This window comes from Triturus cristatus, chromosome 7, assembly GCF_964204655.1.
Source record: "Triturus cristatus chromosome 7, aTriCri1.1, whole genome shotgun sequence".
In the NCBI taxonomy this organism is placed as follows: Eukaryota; Metazoa; Chordata; class Amphibia; order Caudata; family Salamandridae; genus Triturus; species Triturus cristatus.
In genome coordinates this window covers 1584775779-1584792332 of record NC_140590.1, presented here as the reverse complement: position 1 = coordinate 1584792332, position 16554 = coordinate 1584775779, and the positions used below count along the sequence as shown (strand labels likewise).

General features: G+C 42.2%; 1 protein-coding gene across 1 annotated transcript in view; it reads right to left on the bottom strand.

Moving 5' to 3' along the window:
* LOC146812438 (somatomedin-B and thrombospondin type-1 domain-containing protein-like) overlaps positions 1–16554 on the bottom strand; it is an 88173-nt gene that overhangs the window by 34496 nt on the left and 37123 nt on the right. The window contains exon 2 of the mRNA XM_085619437.1: positions 5032–5223. Within this exon, the coding sequence (XP_085475563.1) occupies positions 5032–5223 (192 nt within the window). The remainder of the gene's footprint in view (positions 1–5031; positions 5224–16554) is intronic.

Sequence of the window (16554 nt, the reverse complement as noted above, 5' to 3'; positions counted from 1 at the left end):
TCTTGCTGCAGATTCTTGTTTCTTTCCTTTGTGACGGTTTCTCATCTTTCTCTTCATTCTTCTTTACGAATTGTATGTTTTTCTCTCTCTTGCTCTCCGTAAATGTTTGATGAGAAAAAATAAGTGACAGTCTCAAAAAAGGAGACTACCATCTTAAATTAAGCTCTGGTCTTAACAAACTTAGGATACTAAGTAGTATGATACCGGAATATCTGTTTCAGAATATCTTTGACATGAATACATCACCCATTAGCATTAATATTAGAAAATCAACACCCAAGGGGACGATGTTTTTGGAAACAATATTTAGAACATGATATTCATGTCAGAAGATATGTCTGACACCAACAATCAGACATGCAACCATTACGTAGAATAAAGTGCAAAGTATGATAAGTTTATTTTGTCCATTAAAAATAGTGGAACACGTATATTTTTAGGTAAATATTTTAAAATATTAAAACAATAAATGCTGTAGGTATTTTTGGGGAATTGTACTCCACAAATTAGGCCGACTTGGGTACTCTGAGAGAAGACTGAGGCTCTTGTCTACATTCAATCCCCTTCTGCATTCACTGTTCTTGTTTTCAAATAGGACGCTGTTTAAAGGTGGAAATTGGCCTTCTCTGAAGGCACACCGCAAACTCTTTGCCTTCCTCCTCCACTTTTTGCAGTATTCTTTTTTTATTGGCTTTAGGACTCAGTGCACTTTACCACTGCTAACCAGTGCTAAAGTGCATGTGCTCTCTCCCTAAAACGTGGTAGGATTGGCTTATCCACAATTGGCATACATGATTTACCTATACATCCCTAGGACACTGCACTACATGTGCCCAGGGCATGTAAACAAAATGTTACTAGTGGGCTTGCAGCACTGATTGTGCCACCCACCTACGTAGCCCTTTAAACATGTCTCAGGCCACTCACTCACTGCAGAGCTTGTGTGTGCAGTTTACCCTGTATGTCGACTTTTCATTTAAAACCCATTGCCAAGCTTTAAACTTCCCTTTGATTACATACAAGTTACCCCTAAGGCAGGCCTAGGTAGCTCATAGGGCAGAGAGATGTGTAATCAAATGGTAGGACATGTACTTCTATGTTCTGCATATCCTGGTAGAGAAAAACATCCAAATTAGTTTTTTACTACTGTCAGGCCTACCCCTCTCACAGGATAACATTTGGGGTTTCCTTATTACACTTAATTAGCTGTAATTCCTGATTGAGAGGAACTAGATCTGTCATGTTTTATACCTATGGATTTCTAAAGTTAAATCATATTTAATGGTAAAGTCAAATTTATCATTACAACTTTGAAAATGCCACTTTTGGAAAGTTGGCATTTTCCTGCTCTTAGCACTTTTTGTGCCTGCAGCCAGTCTCTGATCAGCCTGGGGTGGGTGACAGCTGGACTTTGTGTATTGGAGTTTTCAAGTTTTTTTTTATATAGTGGGAACTAGGCCCAAAGGTAGTTCCCTCTAGACAGCCACACACAAAGAGAACTTAGGTGTGACTTGATGGATCTTCCTGGAAGATGCGAGGGAGGAGCTGGGCACAGCCTCACACTTATATCTGAATAGGCTGTGGTCATGTCCACACACAAATGGCTGCATACTGCCCCTGTAGTGAGTCTAGAGCTAGGGTAGGAAGGGAGGACCTTCATGCACTTCAAAGACCCTCCCTTGAAGTCACTCCAACTTCAAAGGCACAACTGGATATAAGTGATGGGTCTCTGACCCCAACAGCAGTACACTTCTAGACCTGAGGATACCCTGCCAAGAAGTAGGACTGCTGTGCTGAAGGACTGCCACTTTGATGGGATGCTGCTCTGGAAGAACGGCTTTCTGCTGTGATGACCTGCTGCCTCTTCCCCTGGGTGAGAAAACTGGGCCTGCCTCCCTTGTCGCCAGAACTAAGAGTGATTCCAAGGGCTAGGTGGCTAGTCTCCTGATCGGAATTCTCAGGGGCACAACAGACTTCAACTCACCCTGTTCTTACACCTAGGACCATTGGAAGTGGGCCAGAGGTGTTCTGCTACAGCACCAATGCATCCTCTGTGGAGAGAGCAGAATCTATGCAACATCACCATTGCAGGTGCAGTACCTGCACATCGCATTCAAAAATAGCGCATCTCCATCTGAACCGCCACATCGGTACCACCACATCGCTACCGCTGAAGAGAGACGATTGACATAGCTCCTCCACTGTGTGAAGAAACCCAGTGCATCGGCTTCAGAACCATTGCATCTCGATCTGGCACATCATCTTTGGAACTGGCACATCGCCATTATTGCATGGAGAAAATCGACACATCACCTCGAATGTGGGATCAATACCGACGCATCACTTGACTGCACCCTGCAACCTCACTGTTGGGACCAGGATCAAGGTTCTTTTGTTCAGCGGGCCTTGCGGGGTCTCTGCATCCGGCCCGCGCTCCATCAAGGTTGTCCTGAACTTTGACTGTGTCCCGGTCCAGTGCGACCATATATCCCACATAGGTGCTTATTGCTTCTCACAGCTTTTTTCACATTTAATCTTTAAAAATTCATAACTCGACTTCTACTTATTGGATCATGTCTATTTGGTCTAGTTTTATTTATAAAATTGAGTTCTATTTCCCTACCTGGTGTGGAGTCTTTTTGTGGTGTTTTCACTGTGTTACTGTTTGAAGAGTCGCACAAATATTTTACACATTTACTCCTAAGGCTGACTGCTCTGTGTCAAGTTACTAAAGGGTGAGCACAGGATAATATTGGATGTGTTGTGACTTACCCTGACTAGGATTGGGGTTCCTCCTTGGACAGGGTGCAAACCTCTGCCAACAAGAAACCCGATTTCTGACACAAGCTTTTCAGCAGAGCCTGACTCTGCAACTTGAGAACTCGCCATTTATTGTGTATTTTTTGGGGGAAATGTACTTTCACTGCTCTCTTCCTGTATTCCAGGCTGCACGTATGTGCTGTGGTAATCAAACGATAATTGCCAGTCTCTGACAAGGATACTACCCTGCCCATACCCCAGTCAATCACATGTTCTTTCATTTGCCCTGACCACCAATCTTTGCACTGCCTTCATGGGATGTGTTCACTTCAAGCATGGATATTGCCTATCCATGCATAATGTATTTATATTTCAGTGATTAATTTGTAAAAAGAAAAGAAATAAGTGCCGGGGCCCCCATCAGGAGGCCACTGCAGTTTGCACCAGCCACTTCCCCTGCTGGCACTGGCAATGAGAGCATGAATACAACTACTAACCTCACACTCATACAAGTGACATTTCAGACTATTCTATGCCACCCAAAGCTAGACGAATGTCTTGTGTTGCAGGTATTAGTAATATTTAATAGATATTACATTATTTAACAATTGTTGTTGTGCACATTTCAAAATTACACAAAATGTGCCATCATGTCGTGGACTGTTATAAGTGCTGGTGTTGACAAGCACCGGTGTTAAGCACTGTAAACCACAGTCTCAAATTAAGCAATGTTCTATTTCCTATACTCTTGGCCAGTTCCTGCCTGGCACTGAGATAGGGAGCTTCACCAGTTCATACCCAGCTCACTTCTTCGCTGCAGCCCGCTGCGTGTCCCAAGCCTGATTCTCTCTCCATTCGTTCAGCAGCTGCCCCTCTGCCAGTGCATCTATAATCTATAATTTCCATTAGGGTTTAGACCAAGCCGTGGTAAAACAGGTATTTAGCTCATGTTGTTCCGCTATGCTCCACATACATGAATTCAATTAAACATATGCAGAAAAGATTTTGCAACTCCCTATTAATCATGATGAGGAACACAGGACCCGAATCATAAAGCTATTTGAGCACGTAAGGTTAATATATTGCAATTACAATTTTTTATAAGAACAAATCCGAGATCTCAGTTTTGCACTTCTAAAATGATTTACTTACAAGGAGTTTTGCCTGTAAGTAAATTTAATCCAGTGGGTATGGAGTTGGCATTACTGAGTGACAATGATCGAGGAGTAAAGAGGATTGGACTAGGACACAAAATCTGCTCAGGCACTAATATAAAAGTGGCTCCCATTAGCAAATCAGGTCAAGGACAGTTTTGAACTTGTAAAGACATGGTGGATGGGTATTTTGCAAGGTGTAGAAGAAGAATGCATGCATTTGTATTTACTGTAGGCAATATCTGTGGTAAAATCAAGGAAATCAACAGTGAAAACTGGCCCACGTTGCCATAAACAGGCCCTAAAACTGCCAAAAAAAACTGCCTACAAACTGATCTGTCTGACCAGTCCATCGGGCACTGCCTGATTGCCCTATAGTCCAGTCTGACCCTGGGAGTTAGCGAAAACCCATAAGCTTACACATCTACAGGTATTCACAGTTAATATTATGGTCATTTCCTACTGTGGAAGAGTCAGACATTAACTCATTTATAACAAGTTTTGTAAATTCCAAACAGAAACAAATATGAGAGGCCGGAAGCCTGGAAGTGCAGAAAACCGTTTAGTGTGAAATCTATAATTGAGGGAAAGATTCTTCAGAACAGTGCGGGATTAAACCCGGTGGAGGCCCCTAGGCAGTCGAAATTTCAGAGGCCCCCTCGCAAATTATCTCCTAATTCCCAATGCACCAAACTGACAACTACCAGAAGATGAGCTTTTACGAGACAAACTGTTATGTATATCTGATGTCTCTGGTTTATGTACTTTAAGTTGTTAATGGGTACGATACATTAATACAGTATTTTCTCTACAGAGTCTTTAATGTAAAGTTTTCGTTTCTTTTCTCTTTTGGAAACAATATTTAAGAAAGTTTGATTGTAATTTTCTTTCAAGTTCAAATCAATATTATTTTGATCCGTTGTCGCAGGGCCCTTAAAAGGAGTGCCTTCTTTGCCTATTTGGTAGTCTAGAAATTATTCAGCACCACCTGCTACATACATACCCCTGGAAGAAAACAACAAATGCTGGATGACTACCTAAAATGACCATTTATATTTTGAATTAGCTGACTTATAATTGAGTCATATGTATAAAATAGCGGTTGAAATGTATTTACCAATCTCTTGGCTGCACTCAATCCCTTGCTCGCTCCAGTACTCTAGGCAGCCAGCTTTCTCCACCAAGGGAGGGCACCGTTCACTTCCGGTGGGTCTCTGAGTGATGTGTCGACTGCGCATGCGGGATGTCGATTTGCATGGCTTCGAGCAACCACTCCAGCTGCTCCACTCAGACACACTGCAGGGTAGACCTGGAAAGAGCGAGTTACACAGTTATTAATTATCCTACATGCAGAGCTTAATCTGTGCCGATGGTTGCTTTAGGTGTCCACCTGCTTGGGCTTTTGAGGGCAGACGTTAATTTTCATCATTAAACTTTATCCGAGGGCAAGAGATACGGAAAGAGAAAACAAGCATTTGCAATGCAATAGGACTCGCATTTACGCAAGACCTATTGCATTGTAAACGGGAGTGCGGGCGGGCGTGAGGGGGCAGGCGGTCAGAAGGCACGCACTGCGGGTGGTTAGAAGGCACAGACTGCGGGAGGCGGGCGAGAAGGCACGGACTGCGGGAGGGGGGAAAGCACTGGAAGAAAGTAGTGCTCACAATCTAAAAACAACTACTGTGCAACACTCGAAGTAAAGGGGCCAGTAGCCATGGAAGGATACAAATGACAACATGGCCATCATAAGGAGGGACTAGCAAGCCTAAAACCAAGTGAAAGGCAGCATTTAAGACACAAGCCAATGAAAAAGATGGGCAGAGAGTGGGCGGAGCTTCCAGTCCATACTGAATACTGCATGCCTCGCAAAGCGACCAGCGCATGCGCTGCAACACTAGGTTCGACCTAAAAAAGGAAACAAATCTCTCCGCACTTCATTTTAATTAGGCTGTTAACAAAAGTTACTGGGACCATCAGAATTATAAGTTGTGGTGTCTCACACAAAGATTTCAACTAGTTGAAACATTCCAGAATCAGTGTTGAATAGCCCAATTATTTTTAATCAACATGTTCCCTCCCCAAGATTACCAGGACCCCCAGAAACAGTAAATCTGGCAGTAGGAAAAACAGGGGATGGCTCAGGACCATCTGTAATGACACCCACATTGTTGACTTTCGTATGTATGTGGGGGAGCTGTTGGTAAGCCCCAAAATGGAATAATTTTCAGACTGTTCAATCATCAGAGACATTTTCATGACCTGTCTGCTGTTTAAATTTGGGGAAAATACAAATAGGTCAAAAACTGAAATTATGATCTTATGATCAAAATACCCCAAAGATCTTGGGCCAGATTCACTAATGGGCTTTTACATTCTCAACCAAGTAGCAGGAAGAATTTCAAAAATGCATTTGGATCTTTGCTTAAAGTAGTAGGAGTATCTCTCGTTCATGTAGATATTCAATGAGTTTGAGTATGCATATGCCTTCATTGAAGACCGCAATGTCCATAATGTTTCTCTACTTGACGTCCAAAGCTGTGCCTCCTTCCCCTTGTGCTGTAGGTCATTTGGAGAAAGAACCCTACCAGATCCAGTAAGTTACAGCCTATCCCGGGGAAGAGGAAGAAGAACTTCACTGAGGAGGAGATATTGGTCAACTTGAAGGCTCACTTCAGTGTCTTTGGTGAAGTACATGGTCTTCATCTGAGCACCCTAAATAGAGTGGAGGAGGAAGCCAAGTGGCACGATGTCAATGAAAGGGTGAATGTTTTGGGGCTGGGGGTATGCACTGTATGGACATCAAGAAAAAGTGGAAGGATGAAAGGAGGTGGGTAAAGGATATGCTTTTAAAGATGCAGGTGGAAGCTGTATGCCGTGGTGTACAGATCAGTGTCCATCATTTTCAGGGCTCAGCGTAATGTCGGGTAGCCACGGGCCCAAGACCTCATACTGTATGCCGGTCACCGTGTCTTTACCATCAAAATCACATCTTGTCATGTATGTGAGTATTTTTTACATAAAGAAATCCCGGCACTCTAAAGTCACGTATTATTCTTATTGGTTATTAGCCAAAGGGACAAGGAACAAAGTAATGATAATGAAAAACTGGCTACGGAACAGATTAGGTCCTCACAGAAATATATGACAAAGAGTAATTTAATTCATAAATTTTACAGCAAGGAAAGTCATAATCATGAACATAAATCAGAACTCCCTAGTACATTTGGTTCTAGTTGTTGGTTCGTAGAAAGGAGACTTGTGTTCTCCAAATCTTGATCCAAATGGATGACAGCCGACACGTGTTTCGTCACGTATAGTGACTTCCTCAGGGCTTTGATTAGAGAGTCTTGAGACACTTAATATGTCAGACATGCAATTATGCTTCTGCCAGACGAAATATTGATTGTAGGAAATTTCGAGATACAAACTCAGAAGTACGATATGATTCTGTGAAGAGGATCCAAGATTTTTAACCCTTGTGATGGTCCAAAGAAACAGTTTCAATCACAAGGACAGCTCCTGATGTCTGTACCAGTTGTGTGTGAGCAATAATGGATCTCCACCAATAGTTTCTATTGTTTTAGGAAAGATCGACCAAGAGTAAACTATCCATAATTATTGTTCTTGTAACCATTGACGAAAGTGATTTGTATCACAATGGAAGTTCCTGGTGTCTTACGGCTTATTTTGAAGAAGAGCGGGTCTCCACCAATATTTTAATACCTAATACTTAGAGATGGTGGACCATGTAATAAATCATATTTTTGAGAATAAGTCGATGTGCCGGTCTTCGCGTTGTCCTCTAAGTAATGGTTTTTAATATATTTTTGTTGGCTCCATCATGTTAAGTGAAGTCAAGGAACCGGCTCTGGTAAGCCCTCGTAGTGTAGTAGGTAATGACCGAAACGTAACTCCCGTCTCTTCTTTACAGCAATGGACGTGAAACACGTGTCGGCTGTCATCCATTTGGATCAAGATTTGGAGAACACAAGTCTCCTTTCTACGAACCCACAACTAGAACCAAATGTACTAGGGAGTTCTGATTTATGTTCATGATTATGACTTTCCTTGCTGTAAAATTTATGAATTAAATTACTCTTTGTCATATATTTTTGTGAGGACCTAATCTGTTCCGTAGCCAGTTTTTCATTATCATTACTTTGTTCCTTGTCCCTTTGGCTAATAACCAATAAGAATAATACGTGACTTTAGAGTGCCGGGATTTCTTTATGTAAAAAACCTGTTAATTACGGGGATTGCTGTGCATGATCCGTATATTTCAGCACTTAGGTAGTAGGGTGCTTCCCCATCCCGAGTGGCACCACATACTCAACTTGTTATCGATCTTATTGTTTTTCTGACAACTATTAGTATACACCCAATTTGATTCTAATAATTGTTATGATGTGCACCCTCAGATGCATTACTACCCCATTCTTTTGTTGATGTATGTGAGTATGTGTCTGTCTAACATTGAAGGGTTGCACTCAATGCCTTAGGTCTTGTGGTGTCATTATACATATGTGTATGTATCTTGCAAAGGTGGTCATGAAAATGGAATTGATTGTGAAATACCATCCAATGTAGAGTCACAAATGTTCTCCAAGCAAATTACCACTTACTACTTCTTGTTCTGAGGACTTAGAAGTGCAAATAAATGGACTTTGAACATGAGTTGTTATAACATACAGCATAATCATTCATAATATTCCAATCTGGCACCTATTTTCTTTCTTAATCAAATAGGAAGAGGTAGGTTAGAAAGTTTGTAAATACATTTGTAACTATTTCCACTAGTAAAATCTCTTCAAGTGTATGTAGCAAAGATTTAACAAATGTTTTTCCAAATATTTAAACCAGCCTTTCCCAATAAATGGGTGCAAAGTTGTTGAAATATTGGCCCGGAGGTCATTCCAAATGCATTTTAATGGACGTGATGTTATTTGGTTATGTGAGTACACATGCGTGTTGCTGTTTTTGTGTTTCTAGCTGGCTATAATGCTTGAGCAGCCTCATTGACAGTGGGGGTAAGCTTAGAGTAATGTTTGGTGTACTAACAAGGGGATCTTCCAACCAGTAGAGAGCCTACCCTGCATATTCTGGTGATAATACCCACCCTGCACTGCAGGTAATGTCTTGCTATATTTCAAGGTGTGCATATTGGGCCAGGTGTCAGGCCCTACCCCCCTTATCGATGCGGGTACTTGTCAATGACTCCCAGGACGATTATTTCTCTTTCAGTACAAAATTGGGAGCCGTCATGCTTCTCTACTTATCCATTTTGGGGGATCAAAAAAAGGAATTGTGAATCCGCCACTGCTGCATAAACAAATGCAGCATATATTTTGGAAAACAACAATGACTAGTGACTAGTCACAGCAAGGGGTGAGAGAGGGACAATCGACTTGGTGAATAGAGTATTAGTAGTGGCGTTATACAGTGCTTATATCTCACAACCACTGCTTATCTCACAAGTTTACCAATACTGGATATTTAAAGCAAATAGGTGTACATTTATGCACTGTGAGTCTATGAATCGGTTCAAGGATTCAGGAGTGTACATATTCACATGTGAGTCCATATCACATTTGTAGATGCAACATTCCTCAATGTGGGATAATACGAGTGTAAGCTACCGATATGTGTGGTACATTCTCACATCCTTCTTTGAAAGATGCATCATGTTGTGGGAAACAAAGGAGTTTCAGAATGTCTTGTGTGGACAACAACATTGTCCTCCTGTCATCATTGACTGAACACTGTCTTTGCACTCTGGTGTTATAACCACACTTACAGCTCAGATGAAGTGCAAAGCGACAAAATGATAACCTACACGCGGACCCTGACATCTGGGCACAAGCCCAACCAGGAGACTTGGATGAGGTCGTGATGCAGGGTATGGGTCTATGTGTAAGCCATGTCTCAAGGCATCTATTATACCTTTATTAGGGCACCATCTTAGAACTCCTGAGTGTGGTGAAAAGATGGTTAGAAAGGCCATACACAGCACATCCTTACAGGTCAGAGGGTTACTGTTGCCACTCGTCCTACAATTACTTAACATTCCTTTCATCCATTCAGGGAGTTTATCAGGGATCTATTAGCCAAGGGAGGTGTTATGTGTACAATTCATTGTATTGCCATGCTCCAGTTGCATAGGCAGTCTCAGTGCGAGTTCATAGCACTGACCTATCAGCCATATGTCACCGTGATCCCTGGCAACCAGCTAACTTGAATCGTCAACTAGCAGAAGATGAAGCTGTCATGTGTTGATCTTGGAAAGGAAGCATCCACAAAGGTGAAGCTACCTGACAGCTTGCAAGTTGATGGAGCGCCAGTGGTGCCAAGTGTTAATAGAGTGCCTTGTAGAAAGGTGGCTGGAGTGCTGCATGTGTGCAATCAATGGCACCTAGCACTTGAGGCAAATAGGCAATGGCATAAGTGACGGGTCACTAGTTGCCTGTCCTACACAGACTGAAGCATTGAGATGTACTTCTATAGTCGTCTGGTGATGTATATCAAAACCGGATGCATGCACCTGGACTGCCAGGTCTGTGAGATGCCAAATGCAGTCTTGTTTATCCTCTGGAATGGTCTAGTGACCAGGAAGTGGAGTGCAACCAGTACTTTGACATGGACGGTAAGGACATGGGAGGGAAGCAGTACTTTGCCACTGTCTCTTTCTCAGACATGCGTAAGAGAATAATCCTCTACCTGCTCATCTTCTCTCTGCTTCTGTTGTTAAAGGAGAATACCAGGGTCGGCTTTAACACTGGTGGCGCCCTGTGCGGCAATGTTTGTTGGTGCCCCCCCATGACCACCTCCGCCATGGATTCCCTCACTACCACCCTTTAAAAGTGCCCCTCAAGCCTCCATACCCACTGTCTCTCAGATTCATTTAGTTTTATAGCACCACTCATACCAGTGAGAGGTGTCAGAGTACTTTACATTGCACACACATTGTACAGAGACAATCATATGTGTGTAAATCAGTGTATAGGAAATGTTACATCGGACAGGACTACAAGGCGTAGGAGTCACATGTCATCCATACTGGTAGGCAATATAGTTTGAGTCCTCATTCTGGATAAGCACAAATTCAGAATTTAAAACGTAACACCATTGTTAGGGGTTCTCTTTAATAATAAGAATTGTTTTCTACCCAAATAAACCCTCTTAGCATGTTAATGAAAGACTGGGCAAAAACATAGTTATAACATATACCTTGCAGTTTGCATGCAGCTCTTTGGTGACAGTTAATAGCTCAATGTTCTATATTAGGATTTTGACTTATGAACTACAACTAACAAAAAGATCTCTCTTACAGAAGCAGTAACCTACTAATCTATTTACATTATATGCACTTTGTGATCTGCATGGTACACGTTCTTAGCTGGAGGCATTTTAACCCTCTGTGCTACCCTACCATGTGTCAAACGTCCACCACACAAACGTCCAGTCTCTTCCTAGACGATTAATCACCGGAGTTATCTTGATATTTTAATTGATGTTTGTCAATTGCTGGAGGCCAGGAAAGCGGCAGCAGGTGCTTTTAAAACGACCATATATACTTACAAAAATGACAACCCAACCCAAGTCACCACCCTGTGCGGTGGCACCGATCGCACCACCCTAGTGCCTGCCCTGGAGAATACAACAAAATGATTTGCTATCATAGTGGAAGAATTTACATGCATGCATGTTGTTTTCTTTTGTGGGCCAGCTCTGTGTGAGTGATCATTGGTCTGATCAGGCACAACTGGTGATGTATGTGGTGCAGATGTTGCAAATGACCCAATTCCCTTTCCACTGACTGGTGTGTTTACATGAGATATGAACTTAAAAAAAGTCTTTCTTCGTGAATCAACCCAATGTATATTTTCATTTCACTTACTTGGAGGTTTCGAGAGAAAGAGAGAGAGACAATGAGAGAGAGAGAGTGTGTGTGTGTAATGTGTGTGGGCATGGGTGTGTGTGTGTGTTTTTGTTGCCTTTGTGCGAACTATAGGTCTGTGTATACTGCTGATCCATTTCCATATTTCCATTTAGGTCTGGCGTTAGCCACGACTTTTTGATTTTATTGAAAATGTATGTGAAATATTCTTACTTGTAGGGGCTTTCAGACAACCCATTTCATCCATTGGTCTGCTAATGTGTCAATCATGTTTTTTTCTTCCGCCCACTATAGCATACAAGGTGGGGCAGTGAGTCAGCCCACTTCAGCACTGGCTAACTTCAATATGAGCGATGCATTCTGCTTTTTCACAAGGATCACCTCCACATCAAGGTAGTTTCCTCAAGTGCCAGAGACTGATATTGAATTGTGTGATTTTTGAGACCAAAATATATGTTTTGCTTTTAGCCACTGGTTTTTTTGTGTTTGTTTATTTACAATTGAGGAGAGTCCAGCCACTTCCCCAACAGTAAAGTGTGGCAAAACCATGACAAAACAAGCACAGAGAAAGCCGAAAGGATGGCAGCCCACAACAGGGCTACTGGCTTTGCCGGTGCTTGTTTTTCTTTGTCTTGGTGGTGTACTTTCCTGACTGCTTTCTGTTTGCTTTTCCCTGCAGCTCTTTTGAATGCCCTGGTGTAGTGTGTGACTACATTATGGCTGGGATGGAGCCATAATGTAGCCAGTTTGGCTGGCAGTATTACTTGAGTACAAGTGGGTGTAACTTTTGTGAACTGGGACTGTCTTGCACTGTTGTGTGTTTTGCATTAGCACAATATTTAAAAAACATTCTCAATGATTCTTCTCATAATGGATACAGTGCTCTTTTCTTCATTGTTTAGCAATCCTTTCAATCCGGTTCCACAGAAAAGTCCACATGAGTTTTCTAACTCAAAATACATGAGAAAAAGGCGTGATGTATGTTTAACACTCACCTATTGCACCCATGTGCCATTACTCAAAAGCGTTTTGTAACCATGACAGAGCAGGAGCGGCCAGAGCCCAACACTTATTTACCCAACAAAGCACCTAATGTCATGAAACGCTTGTGTCAACACCTAGAAATGCATGCAGTTCATGCCTGACAGATTGCAGGGCAAATACACGGCTACCAAGGCAACAGCAAAACTCTGCGAGAACATACTGAATATTGCAACCAAAAGCAGACCAAAAATGACGTTTTATAGTCTGTGTCTTTCTTAACTCAACACTCCTTGTTTAATGACGAATGCTTGCTCCCGGACAGCAGGCACATCAGAATGAGTAAAGCCAGTATTCTGGCTTTTGTTACCACGTTGTACAAAGTCTATGTTGCCTACAAAACAGCTAGGGAGGACTCCTCGTGACAGCTGAGAATACCTATAGATGTTCTCATGAACTGTGAATGGAGTGCATCTATTTGTCCACTAATATTTGTGTTTTGGCACTTTACAACCCATATACTGATTTTTTTTTAGCAAAAAAGCACATGAGCTCAAGATCACAACCTGTGGGCGGGGGTTCTTAGGCAGTGATGTGAGTGGTAAAGCAGTAACATTTGGGTGATAAAATGGAGTGGTACTGCGAGGAATGTAAAGAGGGCTCTGTTTTCCATAGCCAGCCCTCCTGCCTGCTGTTAGGAACAGAGGGGCAAACACAGAATGATGCCCCTCCCATGCAGAATGCACAGAGGGGCACCCGTAACTCCCATACCGCACAGGTATTGGTTGGTTTTCGGCTCAATGAGGACCCTCTGAAGAGTTGAGGGCCACAGAAAGTTTGAGGGGGCCCCCCCTTCACTGAAGGGTACTCTGTTACGCCCCTGGTTAGGAAATGGGCCAACTGAGGAAGCATGCTGTTTGGAGTTGATGACTGTCTAAAGTCAAGTGGGAGCAGGTGGGGTGCTTTGCAGCACTTGTTGAGTTTGGTCCTGACAAGGGTATTGATGAGTCTTTGCAAGGAGTTGGAATGAAGGTGCTTATTTGGTTGTGGTGCAGCATGGCCGTGCCTTTGGTGATAAACCGGGGCAGATACTTCTCACTAAATGCACTCCTAAGATGCAGCCACATGGTTCAGGTGTGATGCTGTCCATAGCAATGAGACGAGAGAGCTGGTGCTCGGCCTGTGGATTGGCGGAAGTAAGTAATCTGTTGTGGCTAAGTTGGCAATCAGGTAACACAAGGCCGCAAGAAAGAGAAACGAACTATAAATAAGTAGAGATGGGTGGAAGGAAAGAAGGATGATTGAGAGATAGATGAGGGGTAAGGGAAGAAAGAGACTGAAGATGGGAATAGAGAGGAGAGCATTAAATGGATGAAGAAGAGGAGATGAAAGGAGACTGTGGTGGAAATAGGGAGGAGATAAGAGAAGAAAAGTAGAATGAGGAACCAGGAGACCCGTTAATTACATTAGTGCAGCAGGTGCACTGACACCAGGGTGCAGGAGTGGGATTGCTACACTGCACCTCATTTATAGAAATATTTAACACAGGCTGGGGGCCCAGTTTGTTTGCTTGCACTAGAGCCCATGAAGCCAAAGGAACTTCACTGCAAATTAAAGCAGAGACTGGCGTTCACACAGAAGTGTCTGTGTACAAGATGCTGTCAATTACAGTGAAGAAAGCCAATGCCTTAAGGGGGCTGATCCTTTGAGCCATGCTGGATGCTGGGTTGGCTGCAAGCACAATGTGGATGACACTTGAACAGACCAAATGATGAAGAGGGCTGACAAAAGCCTCTGTGTATAAGTATGTATGTATGTATATATGTATTTTTAGCATTCATTGTTCAGGAGAACACAAGAATGGTTGAGGAATCAGCTGAACCTGTCTCCAGGCAAGCCCAAAAAGCCTGAAGAAGGAAGAAATGATTAATGGATGTTAGCACGCCATATGGTCCCTTTTATAAAGCTATGCTATTTTGCTGAATTGAGGTAATTAAAGGCACACGCTTTGTCTGGCGTTCATAAGCAACTCCTTACAGTCTTCTGAAAAAATGTATTAAAATAATATTTGGTATTAGCTGCGTTTGAGTTTATATTCTATGTGTAATCTTGTTTACACTTTTGAGTGATGTTATTTCTATTTTCTAAAACATTTATGTATAAATGTGCGTTCCCTGCTTACAATCCGCCCTGTGGGAAATACATCTATTTGTGATATTTCTAAATATATGCAAAGAAATGTCAGTGATGCAGAAATGGTCTGAAACTATAAACATCTAAAAGAGGAAGTGAGCAATGTGATAATCACCCATATGGGACTGTTTTTCCCTTTGCCAGATTGGAAGTTGCAGATAATGCAGTCAGGGAAATTCACTACAGGAATTAAGATTTAAGTATTTTTAGCCAAGTGTATCCCTGTCACTAAATTTCACCCATACGTTTCTTATAACACCCAATGAGTGTTCAAAAGTGTGGTTTGCCTTATAAGTAAGGCTCCCTGTTTTCAGTTTTTACTGATTTTTACAGATAAATACAGACAGAAAACCATTTATTTGCTTGTCAGTATTTATTTTTAAATGTGGATAAAAACGGAAATTGGGTGCTTTTTAAGCAGTCGCGGTCGGTAGTAGGAGTAGCTGCAGGGCGGTGACGTGGGGAGGGGGAGGGGCAGGGTGGGGGGTAGTAAACTATGGATTACGGAGGTTTACAGGTAAGTTAACATATAAATTAAGAAAACGAATTTCGTTGCGTGCACTGCATCGCATTTGGGGATGCAGTGCACGCAACAAAATTGTACCATTTTTTAAGCCTCCCTAAAGGACAACTGTATTTCTTGTTCTTCTCTGTGTTTGTAATACAATCTACCAGGTGGATTTCTGGTAGCATCTATGCATGTGTGTGTTTTGATTAATGACAAATAGTCTTTTTCTCATGTATAGTCTGCTGTTTGGTTTGTTATGTTCAAAGTTAAAAGTGCAATGCTCAATCCATTTCCATGCCTTGTACCCACAATATGTTATTAAATATTGTATTACTCCAGTAAGGTAATCTTGCTATGCTTCTGAGATGCACAAGTATAACCCAAGGTCTTAGGGAACGGGTTGCTTCTGCTTAAACCAGGGATCTGGAATTGCCTCTTTGTAATTGCCGCGTAGCCTCCTGGAGAAGCCACAGGTCTCTCTCAGCATCCTAGCATTGGCAGGCTATTTCAATATTAAAATTAAATTCAACTCGCAGAACTTTACTCATTTCTCTCTGAAAGAGGTAGTGTTCTGCTCACGTAATCAACACCCATTCCTTTTTTCCTTCGGGCACAGCTAGCTTACTTGCACCGTCGACCATGTTGTGGTCCATTGGAGTATTTTTTCGTGATTACGTGTCTTGCAGGGAGGATATACTCCGGTCATATTTACCTCTCGCACCCTCCTGGGACCTGGATCCCCTCCAGTACCCTTTGTGTTAACATGATTTGAGCATCACACAGCTGTGGGTTTCAATACCTGTTCTGACACCTAATTGGTCTCTCAGATATATATATAAAAAAATTTTTAGATAATAGCTTTGCACTTTTGTCGTAGGTTTCTTGCACTGACTTTCATTAGATCTCCCCTACACACATCCTTTTCATACCTGCCATGGCTGAACAATTGGGGATTGGTTATACAGACGACATAGCGTCTGCTATTTTGGCAGGACCATCCTTACTGCCAGATACAAATATCGGTCAAAGCTTATCCCAAGCACAGAATTGGAATGAATTAAAAG